Source organism: Oncorhynchus keta, chromosome 6 (assembly GCF_023373465.1).
Source record: "Oncorhynchus keta strain PuntledgeMale-10-30-2019 chromosome 6, Oket_V2, whole genome shotgun sequence".
Classification (NCBI taxonomy): Eukaryota; Metazoa; Chordata; class Actinopteri; order Salmoniformes; family Salmonidae; genus Oncorhynchus; species Oncorhynchus keta.
The window spans coordinates 36,500,420-36,514,368 of NC_068426.1; the positions used below are offsets into that span (position 1 = coordinate 36,500,420).

A 13,949-nucleotide genomic window follows, 5' to 3' on the forward strand; every position below is an offset into this window, starting at 1 on the left:
TAATTCACTGCTGTGGCTTCTAAGTTGTAAAGATCAACTGTACTTAATATATACTGCTGTTTTTTCCCCCACTTGTTGCTAATAGAGTTAGAATACTGTTCTAATGCTGTTCCCACTAAGCCCCAGTGTTCTCTTTTAAGAGCCATGTCTGGAGCTGAGTTCCAGAGGGGGCAGAGTGAGGGCTGGTTCTAGCCCCAGGGGGGGAGCATGGTGGTGGGCGAGCTGCCCGTGAGGCCTGGCTCTCTGAGCAAAGCTCTGGTTTTCCCCCGTAGAGAGAGATATTACAGCAGTCAGTTCAGCTGGACTCTGCTCTGTAAACCTCCCAGGTATGGAGCGAACACAGACCGCTGACTGCTCTGGGTCTGCTGCCAAATACACACACACACACACACACCTCTGTTTTACTCCGCCTAACTGGGCTTATCAGAGCTCAATATTACCTAATACTTCCATCTGGAGAGAGAACAAGGAGAGCTAAGTTACAGTTTTATAAGTTGGCTGTGTGTGTGTGTGTGTGTGTGTGTGTGTGTGTGTGTGTGTGTGTGTGTGTGTGTGTGTGTGTGTGTGTGTGTGTGTGTGTGTGTGAGAGATTCAGGGAACAGGTTTCTCTCTACATACTTTAGTTCTGTGCTCTCTCCTCTTTTATTCCTGGTACAGTAGAAGTAGTTAATGTGTCAGCAAACCTTTGGTACCCACATCACCACACACTAACCGTAGGGACTAAGCAAGGACGGACAGAAATCAGAGGTACGACAAACAACAGCAGACACTTGCCTGAGATATAGAACACAGGCAACATCACAGGGAAGAAAAGAAAAGATGTGAGAAAGTGACATGTTTTTTTGAGCTGCTAAAGTGCGGTTGTTTGGGATAGATTGTCAGGAGGGCTGTAGAGTCACATTAGGGGCCCAAGAGGAACCACAGATGGGTCGTAAGAGGCTGGAGAGTCTCAGTGGGCAATTCTCAAATGTCCCCCTATTCGCTATGTCGTGCACTACTTATGACCAGAGGGCCCCCCCCATCCGATAACTAGGGATGGGAAAGATGTCTGCACAGAAGGAGAGCACTATATGGGGAGTTGGGGTGTAATTTGTCAGCCGGTATGTCAGTCCCCTGGTCTCTTCTGAGGGCTCCAAGCTGCAGACTCCGAGGTCTACAGACTCTTGAGGTCTTACAGTCCATTGTGTGTGGAGCTGGGTAGAATCATCGTGGGATGGGCTTAATACCAGCGCCAGGCTACATTCGCTGTCTCTCCCAGCCCAATGAGAGGGAGGGATGGATGGATAAGGGGAGAGAGAGGGAGGGATGGAGGGGTCACGGAGGAGGGGCCGGCCGCAGGCTCTTGCACTTCATGTCGTCCAGATCCTTCCAGTATTTGTAGTTCTCCGACAGGTGCTCCATGAGGCCAGGTAGACTGGCGAAGGCTGGGGGGCAGAAGAGAGTTTGAGGTTAACGCAGACAAACACATGCGCCAGCGGAAATGACAGCTGGTGCGACTGGGTCTCAGGCAGCGTGTGTGTCTGTTGTTTACTTCCTAGTTTCCGACTCATTTGTTACCCCTCTGCATGAGCCTGACCTGGCAACCACCCGGCAATAGCCCAGGCCTGACCCTGATTCATTAAAACCTGCTGTGTGAGTGCATATGTGCGATATGATTGTGTGTGTGTGTGTCACAAAACTGAAGCACAAAGGCTGCGTTTAGAACAGGCAAGTCCAATTCTGATATTTTTCCCACTAATTGGTCGTTTGACCAATCACGTCAGATCTTTTTACAACAGATCTTTTTCACAGCTGATCTGATTGGCCAAAGATCCGAATTGGGCTGCCTGTCTAAACGCAGCCTTTGTGCTTCTGCGTGTGTGAATGTGTGCACTTTATGTGTACTTGTGTGTATGTGTGTGTGTCTGTGCTAGTGAGTGTGTGTACAGTAGGTCCCGCTTCACTGCGTTATGACTTAACCCCTCCGGCCCCCGGATACCCCCCCCCCACCCTCCCCCAGTCCCAGTGGCCACTAGGAACTTTTCCGTGACATCAGCAGTTTTATTGAATTTAAACACGTGTTCTCTTCTCTGGTGGAGGGGGGCGGGGTGACCTCCAGCAACACCCCAACGTCAGAGGGAACGGTGAAATGGGGAATAACTGTATACTATCCTCTTTTGACCCCTCCCTCTCTCCTTCCTCTGGCCTACTGTGCTCCACTGTGACGTGAGAAGGAAGACTCTACCTCTTTTACAGGGATGGAGGGAATAGAAGAGAGGAGGAGAGGAGAGGATTAAGGCATGGGAAAGTTCTATTCCATATTTCCTCCCCCTCCCTGTGGGTCCTCTGTTGTGTGTGTGTGTGTGTGTGTGTGTGTGTGTGTGTGTGTGTGTGTGTGTGTGTGTGTGTGTGTGTGTGTGTGTGTGTGTGTGTGCGTGTGCTCTTACCATCCCAAGCGTCAAACATGTCTGTGATGAAGTAGTCTATGAAGGAGATCTGAGACTTGGGGATACTACAGGTGTTCCTGTCAAAGACAGGCATGACCACCGGTAGACCCTGTCTCTTCTCCTCATCAGTCTGAAATATAAGGATAGATTCACACACAGGTTAACACCCACACACATACTGCAGTATACAAGAGATATATGTACACAGTCGCACCGCATACGGATGTATTTTTCCAAATACTTGTGGATACATTTGCTAAAAATTGATGTAATACCTGACAATGTTCCAGAAAGGCATGGCATGACATCTAGTCTACAGCGTGGCCAATATGTTTCCTAATTTGGCTCCTTAAATGAATAAACTTTACATATTGATTGACGGAGATTGTTTTTTGGGGGACCACCAAGCCAAAACAGTGATATCATTTAAATTGTGATGGTGAGTAAAAAATGTCAAACTAAGGATTTGACAAAAATGTTACATCCTGTCATGAAGAGCACAAGTTTTCCCATCTCAAAAAAGTAAGTGCCTCTCTTCTGCTGAATTAAATAATGAAACAAATCCAGTGCCCACGGTCGGGCACTGAGCTGTCTTTATTATTACTGTTCTTATTTAAACAAAAACTACACATCCTACAACGCTCCGGAATATGTCCAAGTGTAGGTCTAGGACCTGTGCTTCCAATGAGTGGTATTATATGTAGGTCTAGGACCTGTGCTTCCAATGAGTGGTATTATATGTAGGTCTAGGACCTGTGCTTCCAATGAGTGGTATTATATGTAGGTCTAGGACCTGTGCTTCCAATGAGTGGTATTATATGTAGGTCTAGGACCTGTGCTTCCAATGAGTGGTATTATATGTAGGTCTAGGACCTGTGCTTCCAATGACTGGTATTATATGTAGGTCTAGGACCTGTGCTTCCAATGACTGGTATTATATTTAGGTCTAGGACCTGTGCTTCCAATGAGTGGTATTATATGTAGGTCTAGGACCTGTGCTTCCAATGAGTGGTATTATATGTAGGTCTAGGACCTGTGCTTCCAATGAGTGGTATTATATGTAGGTCTAGGACCTGTGCTTCCAATGAGTGGTATTATATGTAGGTCTAGGACCTGTGCTTCCAATGTAGGTCTAGGTGGTATTATATGTAGGTCTAGGACCTGTGCTTCCAATGAGTGGTATTATATGTAGGTCTAGGACCTGTGCTTCCAATGAGTGGTATTATATGTAGGTCTAGGACCTGTGCTTCCAATGAGTGGTATTATATGTAGGTCTAGGACCTGTGCTTCCAATGAGTGGTATTATATGTAGGTCTAGGACCTGTGCTTCCAATCTGGTATTATATGTAGGTCTAGGACCTGTGCTTCCAATGACTGGTATTATATGTAGGTCTAGGACCTGTGCTTCCAATGACTGGTATTATATGTAGGTCTAGGACCTGTGCTTCCAATGAGTGGTATTATATGTAGGTCTAGGACCTGTGCTTCCAATGAGTGGTATTATATGTAGGTCTAGGACCTGTGCTTCCAATGAGTGGTATTATATGTAGGTCTAGGACCTGTGCTTCCAATGAGTGGTATTATATATGTAGGTCTAGGACCTGTGCTTCCAATGAGTGGTATTATATGTAGGTCTAGGACCTGTGCTTCCAATGAGTGGTATTATATGTAGGTCTAGGACCTGTGCTTCCAATGAGTGGTATTATATGTAGGTCTAGGACCTGTGCTTCCAATGAGTGGTATTATATGTAGGTCTAGGACCTGTGCTTCCAATGAGTGGTATTATATGTAGGTCTAGGACCTGTGCTTCCAATGAGTGGTATTATATGTAGGTCTAGGACCTGTGCTTCCAATGAGTGGTATTATATGTGGTACCTGTGCTTATAGTGGTATTATAGGTCTAGGACCTGTGCTTCCAATGAGTGGTATTATATTTAGGTCTAGGACCTGTGCTTCCAATGAGTGGTATTATATGTAGGTCTAGGACCTGTGCTTCCAATGAGTGGTATTATATGTAGGTCTAGGACCTGTGCTTCCAATGAGTGGTATTATATGTAGGTCTAGGACCTGTGCTTCCAATGAGTGGTATTATATGTAGGTCTAGGACCTGTGCTTCCAATAGGTCTAGGAGTGGTATTATATGTAGGTCTAGGACCTGTGCTTCCAATGAGTGGTATTATATGTAGGTCTAGGACCTGTGCTTCCAATGAGTGGTATTATATGTAGGTCTAGGACCTGTGCTTCCAATGAGTGGTATTATATGTAGGTCTAGGACCTGTGCTTCCAATGAGTGGTATTATATGTAGGTCTAGGACCTGTGCTTCCAATGAGTGGTATTATATGTAGGTCTAGGACCTGTGCTTCCAATGAGTGGTATTATATGTAGGTCTAGGACCTGTGCTTCCAATGAGTGGTATTATATGTAGGTCTAGGACCTGTGCTTCCAATGAGTGGTATTATATGTAGGTCTAGGACCTGTGCTTCCAATGAGTGGTATTATATTTAGGTCTAGGACCTGTGCTTCCAATGAGTGGTATTATATGTAGGTCTAGGACCTGTGCTTCCAATGTAGGTCTAGGACCTGGTATTATATGTAGGTCTAGGACCTGTGCTTCCAATGAGTGGTATTATATGTAGGTCTAGGACCTGTGCTTCCAATGAGTGGTATTATATGTAGGTCTAGGACCTGTGCTTCCAATGAGTGGTATTATATGTAGGTCTAGGACCTGTGCTTCCAATGAGTGGTATTATATGTAGGTCTAGGACCTGTGCTTCCAATGAGTGGTATTATATGTCTAGGACCTGGTCTAGGACCTGTGCTTCCAATGAGTGGTATTATATGTAGGTCTAGGACCTGTGCTTCCAATGAGTGGTATTATATGTAGGTCTAGGACCTGTGCTTCCAATGAGTGGTATTATATGTAGGTCTAGGACCTGTGCTTCCAATGAGGTCTAGGACCTGGTATTATATGTAGGTCTAGGACCTGTGCTTCCAATGAGTGGTATTATATGTAGGTCTAGGACCTGTGCTTCCAATGAGTGGTATTATATGTAGGTCTAGGACCTGTGCTTCCAATGAGTGGTATTATATGTAGGTCTAGGACCTGTGCTTCCAATGAGTGGTATTATATTTAGGTCTAGGACCTGTGCTTCCAATGAGTGGTATTATATGTAGGTCTAGGACCTGTGCTTCCAATGAGTGGTATTATATGTAGGTCTAGGACCTGTGCTTCCAATGAGTGGTATTATATGTAGGTCTAGGACCTGTGCTTCCAATGAGTGGTATTATATGTAGGTCTAGGACCTGTGCTTCCAATGAGTGGTATTATATGTAGGTCTAGGACCTGTGCTTCCAATGAGTGGTATTATATGTAGGTCTAGGACCTGTGCTTCCAATGAGTGGTATTATATGTAGTAGGTCTAGGACCTGTGCTAGGTCTAGGACCTGTGCTTCCAATGAGTGGTATTATATGTAGGTCTAGGACCTGTGCTTCCAATGAGTGGTATTATATGTAGGTCTAGGACCTGTGCTTCCAATGAGTGGTATTATATGTAGGTCTAGGACCTGTGCTTCCAATGAGTGGTATTATATGTAGGTCTAGGACCTGTGCTTCCAATGAGTGGTATTATATGTAGGTCTAGGACCTGTGCTTCCAATGAGTGGTATTATATGTAGGTCTAGGACCTGTGCTTCCAATGAGTGGTATTATATGTAGGTCTAGGACCTGTGCTTCCAATGAGTGGTATTATATTTAGGTCTAGGACCTGTGCTTCCAATGAGTGGTATTATGTGTAGGTCTAGGACCTGTGCTTCCAATGAGTGGTATTATATGTAGGTCTAGGACCTGTGCTTCCAATGAGTGGTATTATATGTAGGTCTAGGACCTGTGCTTCCAATGAGTGGTATTATATGTAGGTCTAGGACCTGTGCTTCCAATGGTATTATAGCTGTGCTTCCAATGAGTGGTATTATATGTAGGTCTAGGACCTGTGCTTCCAATGAGTGGTATTATATGTAGGTCTAGGACCTGTGCTTCCAATGAGTGGTATTATATGTAGGTCTAGGACCTGTGCTTCCAATGAGTGGTATTATATGTAGGTCTAGGACCTGTGCTTCCAATGAGTGGTATTATATGTAGGTCTAGGACCTGTGCTTCCAATGAGTGGTATTATATGTAGGTCTAGGACCTGTGCTTCCAATGAGTGGTATTATATGTAGGTCTAGGACCTGTGCTTCCAATGAGTGGTATTATATGTAGGTCTAGGACCTGTGCTTCCAATGAGTGGTATTATATGTAGGTCTAGGACCTGTGCTTCCAATGAGTGGTATTATATGTAGGTCTAGGACCTGTGCTTCCAATGAGTGGTATTATATATAGGTCTAGGACCTGTGCTTCCAATGAGTGGTATTAGTGGGTTAAAATCTTCCCTAGAATTCACAAAGTCAAGTCTTTTTTTCCATAATGACAATCAGAGTTCATGAATTCTCCATGTGGTCTATGTTAAAGGGCACTTAATTTCATATGACATATTGCGCTCGATTTCCACTTAACACCCTCATTTTGTGGAATGACCCAATACATATTAAGTTCTGCTCATTGGACGTTGGTTGGAGCGCTCTCCCAAAGTTTGTTTGTTGATCTGTCAAATGGACAATGAAAGACGTGGAGTCACTTACATGATTGATCATGTATGATGTTTGTTGTCATTTCCGTAGTCATTTAAATGCACGTTAGTGTTTTTGGTATGCGTTAAGTACAACACAAATGCATTTTGACAAAATATATTGTAGCGGCCACAGCCTATGAGAACAGGGTTTGTTAAACTGTAGTTTGGGGACCCAAAGTGAGCCCTGAGCATGTGAACAGTGGATCATGAGTTATGAGTAAAACATTTATAATGACCCACTATTTCTTACATTTACATTTACATTTAAGTCATTTAGCAGACGCTCTTATCCAGAGCGACTTACAAACTCTTCTTAGTTTGGGTCATTTGAGGACAATACATTTCACATTTGGGTCTTGAGCTATTTGCCATACATTTAAATAAAAAAATATATCTCTTACAAATACATTTAAATGCATGTTGGAATATATTTAACAAAACATTTCCAATTACATTTAAAAATATATCAATAAATACTTGTAAAAATAATCATTCGATTTTCCAAAGCATTTAACATATATTGTGAAAAACATTTTATATACGATTATATATACATTTGAAATACATTCTGTAATACATGTTGAATTTATTTAAAAAAAAAATTTTTTATATATATATATATATAAAATACATTATTTGGCCAATTTAAAATATATCACAAGTATTCTAAGTTTTTTATCGAAAATATATTACAAAAAAAGATATATGTATGGGACAACACAAATGCATTTCCCACACTGTACTGTATACCACCAGACAGACAGACAGTGATAGAGGCAGAAAGAGAAAGGGAGAAAAGGTCGGGAACAGATCTATTGGTGCACACAGATAGCTAAGTAGACAGTTGTTAAGGTCAGAATTGCCAGCTGCAGACACTGTCCTACAGCAGGAGAAAGGTCAAACCTGCTAATGACATAATATGACACCCTCTCCCGCCTTTCTTAGAGTGTTGAGCCGGGTTAAAACCACTCTGAACACAGCTGATTTTACCTGAAGTTTTGGTTAGGAGTACTACGACCTGCCTCCAAAACCATTTTGAATAGATCATCTTTTTGTACACTTTTTTTATACACACACTGCCCACTCACCTGTGCGAAGTACTCCTCTGAGATGCGTCCGGCCCATTCTATGCAGAGCTCCAGGGGTCTGCAGGGGTTGGCCACGTCAGCACACTTTATCATCATCCTCTTGATCAGCAGCCGGTTCTCTGGGCTGTTCCTGATACTGGCTGGGCCCTCGCTGTCACTGCCTTCACTCTTGTTACAGGGAAACACACACAGACAAGGTCAGAAACGCACACAGACAAGGTCAGAGACGCACACAGACAAGGTCAGAAACGCACACAGACAAGGTCAGAAACGCACACAGACAAGGTCAGAAATGCACACAGAAATGCACACAGACAGGGTCAGAAAGACACAGACACAGACAAGGTCAGAGACACACACAGACAAGGTCAGAAACACATACAGACAAGGTCAGAAACGCACACAGACACAGACAAGGTCAGAAACGCACACAGACAAGGTCAGAGACGAACACAGACAAGGTCAGAAACGCACACAGACAAGGTCAGAAACGCACACAGACAGGGTCAGAAACGCACACAGACAAGGTCAGAAACGCACACAGACAAGGTCAGAAACGCACACAGACAAGGTCAGAAACGCACACAGACAAGGTCAGAAACACACACAGACAAGGTCAGAGACACACACAGACAAGGTCAGACACACACAGACAAGGTCAGAAACACACACAGACAAGGTCAGCACACAGACAAGGTCAGACACACACAGACAAGGTCAGAAACGCACACAGACAAGGTCAGAAACGCACACAGACAAGGTCAGAAACGCACACAGACAAGGTCAGAGACACACACAGACAAGGTCAGAGACACACACACATGGATGCTTATCTTTCATTTGACACTACATTGAATTGGCTCCTATGAACTTCACACGCTGGTGCTCATGGGTCCATTTATGTGGAACTGGCTGTGTGTGTGAATGTCCACTGATTGTACAAAACCTTAGGAACACCTGCTCTTTCCATGACATAGACTGATCAGGTGAATCCGGGTGAAGGCTTTGATCCCCTATCGATGTCACCTGTTAAATCCACTTCAGTTAGTGTAGATGAAGGGGTGGAGACGGGCTAAACAAGGATTTTTAAGCCTTTAGACAAGTGAGACATAGATGGTGTATGTGTGTCATTCAGAGGGTAAATGGGCAAGACTAAAGATCGAAGTGCCTTTGAACGGGGTATGGTAGTAGGTGCCAGGCACACCGGTTTGAGTGCGTCAAGAACTGCAAAGCTGCTGGGTTTTTCACGCTCAACAGTTTGCCGTGTGGGTCAAGAATGGTCCACCACCCAAAGGACATCCAGCCAACATGGGATATACACTACCGTTCAAAAGTTTGGAGTCCTTTAGAAATGTCCTTGTTTTTGAAAGAAAGCACATTTGTCCATTAAAATAACATCAAATTGGTCAGAAATACAGTGTAGACATTGTTAATGTTGTAAATTACTGTTGTTGCTGGAAATGGCTGATTTTATATGGAATATCTACATAGACGTACAGAGACCCATTATCAGCAACCATCACTCCTGTGTTCCATTGGCATGTTGTGTTAGCTTAACCAAGTTTATCATTTTAAAGGCTAATTGATCATTAGAAAACCCTTCTGAAATTATGTTAGCACAGCTGAAAACTGTTGTCCTGATTAAAGAAGCAATAAAACTGGCCTTCTTTAGACTAGTTGAGTATCTGGAACATCAGCATTTGTGGGTTCGATTACAGGCTCAAAATGGCCAGAAACAAAGAACTTTCTTCTGAAACTCGTCAGTCTATTCTTGTTCTGAGAAATGAAGGCTATTCCATGTGAGAAATTGCCAAGAAACTGAAGATCTTGTACAACGCTGTGTACTACTCCCTTCACAGAACAGAGCAAACGGGCTCTAACCAGAATAGAAAGAGGAGTGGGAGGCCCCGGTGCACAAATGAGCAAGAGGACAAGAACATTAAAGTGTCTAGTTTGAGAAACAGATGCCTCACAAGTCCTCAACTGGCAGCTTCATTAAATAAAACACCCGTCTCAACGTCAGCAGTGAAGAGGCGACTCCTGGATTATGGCCTTCTAGGCAGAGTTACAAAGAAAAAGCCATATCTCAGACTGGCCAATAAAAAGAAAAGATGAAGATGGGAAAAAAACACAGACACTGGACAGAGGACAATTGGAAAAAAAGTTTGAGGTGTTCGGATCACAAAGAAGAACATTTGTGAGACGCAGACAAAATGAAAGGAGTGCTTGACGCCATCAGTCAAGCATGGTGGAGGCAATGTGATGGTCTGGGGGTGCTTTGGTGGTGGTAAAGTGAGAGATTTGTATAGGGTAAAAGGGATCTTGAAGAAGGAAGGCTATCACTCCATGTGGACAGTGCTTAACTTGAGCCAATTTCCTCCTACAACAGGACAATGACCCAAAGCAGAGCTCCAAATTATACAATAACTATTTAGGGAAGAAGCAGTCAGCTGGTATTCTGTCTATAATGGAGTGGCCAGCACAGTCACCGGATCTCAACCCTATTGAGCTGTTGTGTGAGCAGCTTCACCGTATGGTACGTAAGAAGTGCCCATCAAGCCAATCCAACTTGTGGAAGGTGCTTCAGGAAGCATGGGGTGAAATCTCTTCAGATTTCCAAATAAACAACTAGAATGCCAAAGGTCTGCAAAGCTGTAATTGATGCAAATGGAGGATTCTTTGAAAAAAAGCCAAGTTTGAAGGACACAATTAAAAATCATTATCTATACGTCTTGACTATATTTCTCATTCATTTTGCAACTGTTTTCATGTATGTTTTCATGGAAAACAAGGACATTTCTAAGTGACACCAAACTTTTGAATGATATATATATATGATTTCCTAAACATACATACATACATACATACATACATACATACATACATACATACATAAAGTGGGGCAAAAAAGTATTTAGTCAGACACCAATTGTGCAAGTTCTCCCACTTAAAAAGATGAGAGAGGCCTGTAATTTTCATCATAGGTACACTTCAACTATGACAGACAAAATGAGAGAAAAAAATTCCAGAAAATCACATTTTAGGATTTTTAATGAATTTATTTGCAAATTATGGTGTAAAATACGTATTTGGTCAATAACAAATGTTTCTCAATACTTTGTTATATACCCTTTGTTGGCAATGACAAAAGTCAAACGTTTTATGTCTTCACCAGGTTGTCACACACTGTTGCTGGTATTTTGGCCCATTCCTCCATGCAGATCTCCTCTAGAGCAGTGATGTTTTGGGGCTGTTGCTGGGCAACACGGACTTTCAACTCCCTCCAAAGATTTTCTATGGGGTTGAGATCTGGAGACTGGCTAGGCCACTCCAGGACCTTGAAATTCTTTTTACGAAGCCACTCCTTCGTTACACGGGCGGTGTGTTTGGGATCATTGTCATGCTGAAAAACCCAGCCACATTTAATCTTCAATGCCCTTGCTGATGGAAGGAGGTTTTCACTCAAAATCTTACAATACATTGTTGTCATTGCAGGCAATCTCAACGCTGTGCTTTACAGGGAAGACATCCTCCTCCCTCATGTGGTACCCTTCCTGCAGGTTCATCCTGACATGACCCTTCAGCATGACAATGCCACCAGCCATACTGCTCGTTCTGTGCGTGATTTCCTGCAAGACAGGAATGTCAGTGTTCTGCCATGGCCAGCGAAGAGTCCGAATCTCAATCCCATTGAGTACGTCTTGGACCTGTTGGATCAGAGGGTGAGGGCTAGGGACATTCCCCCCAGAAATGTCCAGGAACTTGCAGGTGCCTTGGTGGAAGAGTAGGAAAACATCTCACAGCAAGAACTGGCAAATCTGGTGCAGTCCATGAGGAGGAGATGCACTGCAGTACTTAATGCAGCTGGTGGCCACACCAGATACTTACTGTTACTTTTGATTTATTTTGACACCCCCTTTGTTCAGGGACACATTATTCCATTTCTGTTAGTCACATATCTGTGGAACTTGTTCAGTTTATGTCTCAGTTGTTGAATCTTGTTATGTTCATACAAATATTTACACATGGACTTGGTTTGCTGAAAATAAATGCAGTTGACAGCGAGAGGATGTTTATTTTTTTGCTGAGTTTATACGTATATATATTACTATTTTCCATTCCCACACCACAATGAGCAGATGTTAATGACTTTACTATGTAATAATAAACTGCACACGGACGCTAACACACACACACACACACACACATACACAGAGAAGGGTGTGTGTCTTACGTTTGAGCTGGACTCCTCGATGGCAGCCATTGGTTTGTTGATGCTGTTGGCAAACTTGTTTACGTGTTCAAAATGGCGGGTCATCTCTGTAGCCAGCACCATGTCAATGATGGCCTGCCTCAATGTCCGGAACTGAGTCCTAATATAAACACACACACAGAGAAGGGGGTTACAGGATCAGGATAATCAACTGTCAATGTTTTCCAAGAAGTTCTGGGTTCATACACATCTAGAAGTGAATCACATCACATGATTTGTTCCAGGGTCCATATCTGTCGCCAGTGGTTACGTGATCCCTCTTATGGCGTAGAGGAAGAGGCATGTCAATTCATTCTTCTGACAAGGAAGAATTGACCATAGGAGTTGGCAAGACAGCACAGAGGTATGGAAGACAGCACAAACAGATATGGGATTGGGCTAGGCTATCGATGTTCTTGAAGATGTTGCTCTAAACTCTGTGTGACTGTACCTGTCGATGTTCTTGAAGATGTTGCTCTTGCTGTCCCTGACGGTGAGTTGGAAGGCGAGGGCGGCGTGGTGACTCTCTAACACAGCCGTGTCATTGTACAGGATGGCCAGCTCACTTCCTGCATTGCACAGGAAGCTGTTGGTCCTCCCCGGGTGGTCCACGTCATGGACCGTCGCCGCGATCAATGCAGCCACCTCATCCAGTTGGTCTAGACTGCCCTGAGAAAAAGGATACAACCAGGAAGTAATGGTACTTAACTACAAGGAATAGAAATTCGACATTTTTCGACAGATTTTTTTTTTGAGTACTTGGAAAAAAATAAGCAATTACATCCTCAAGTCTTATTGGGTATGACGCTACAAGGTTGGCACAGCTGTATTTGGGGAGTTTCTCCTATTCTTCTCGGCAGATCCTCTCAAGCTCTGTCAGGTTGGATCCGGGCTCTGGCTGGGCAACTCAAGGACATTCAGGGACTACTCCTGTGTTGTCTTAGCTGTGTGCTTAGGGTAGTTGTCCTGCGCTCTCGAGCAGGTTTTCATCAATGATCTCTCTCTCTCCGTTTATCTTTCCCCACATGCTGCCACCACCAGTCGTTCTGCCCTTGAACAGGCAGTTAACCCACTGTTCCTAGGCCGTCATTGAAAATAAGAATTTGTTCTTAACTGACTTGCCTGGTTAAATAAAAAGTAACATAAACGGATTATATTGTGGAACACAATCTCAAAAAAGCTTGCGTGTAGAAAGAAGGCTGTGCAATGGCATAGCACTGTTTTGTTCATTTAGCAGACAAGACGTTCCTATTTCCTGAGCCCTTATACCAGTTAAGACACAACTATTTTTATGCCAGTGCGAAGTGATGCGCATCTCGTGTCTGGAACAGTTCTTTTCAAAGAGTGATCATTTGAAACGGGGAGTTAAAAGAAAACATTTTCAGGTTACAAACCAAAACGGCTTCTTCTATGTACAGACGTTCAATTTAGTTTATTCTGCATGTTCTTTTGATTTTTTTCTAAAATGGAATCACAATTCCACGTTGAAAACTGCATGGTGATTAATTTCAGCCA

At 43.4% G+C, this 13,949-nt stretch overlaps 1 protein-coding gene across 3 annotated transcripts in view; it reads right to left on the bottom strand.

Moving 5' to 3' along the window:
• Positions 1 to 517: 517 nt before the first annotated feature.
• LOC118385583 (high affinity cAMP-specific and IBMX-insensitive 3',5'-cyclic phosphodiesterase 8B-like) overlaps positions 518 to 13,949 on the bottom strand; it is an 89,420-nt gene continuing 75,988 nt past the window's right edge. For all 3 annotated transcript variants that reach the window (XM_052521449.1, XM_052521448.1, XM_052521450.1), the window contains exons 18-22: positions 12,886 to 13,103; positions 12,417 to 12,555; positions 8,183 to 8,350; positions 2,427 to 2,556; positions 518 to 1,424 (exon numbers count right to left, since the gene is read on the bottom strand). In XM_052521449.1, the coding sequence (XP_052377409.1) occupies positions 1,315 to 1,424; positions 2,427 to 2,556; positions 8,183 to 8,350; positions 12,417 to 12,555; positions 12,886 to 13,103 (765 nt within the window). In that variant the 3' untranslated portion in view covers positions 518 to 1,314. The remainder of the gene's footprint in view (positions 1,425 to 2,426; positions 2,557 to 8,182; positions 8,351 to 12,416; positions 12,556 to 12,885; positions 13,104 to 13,949) is intronic.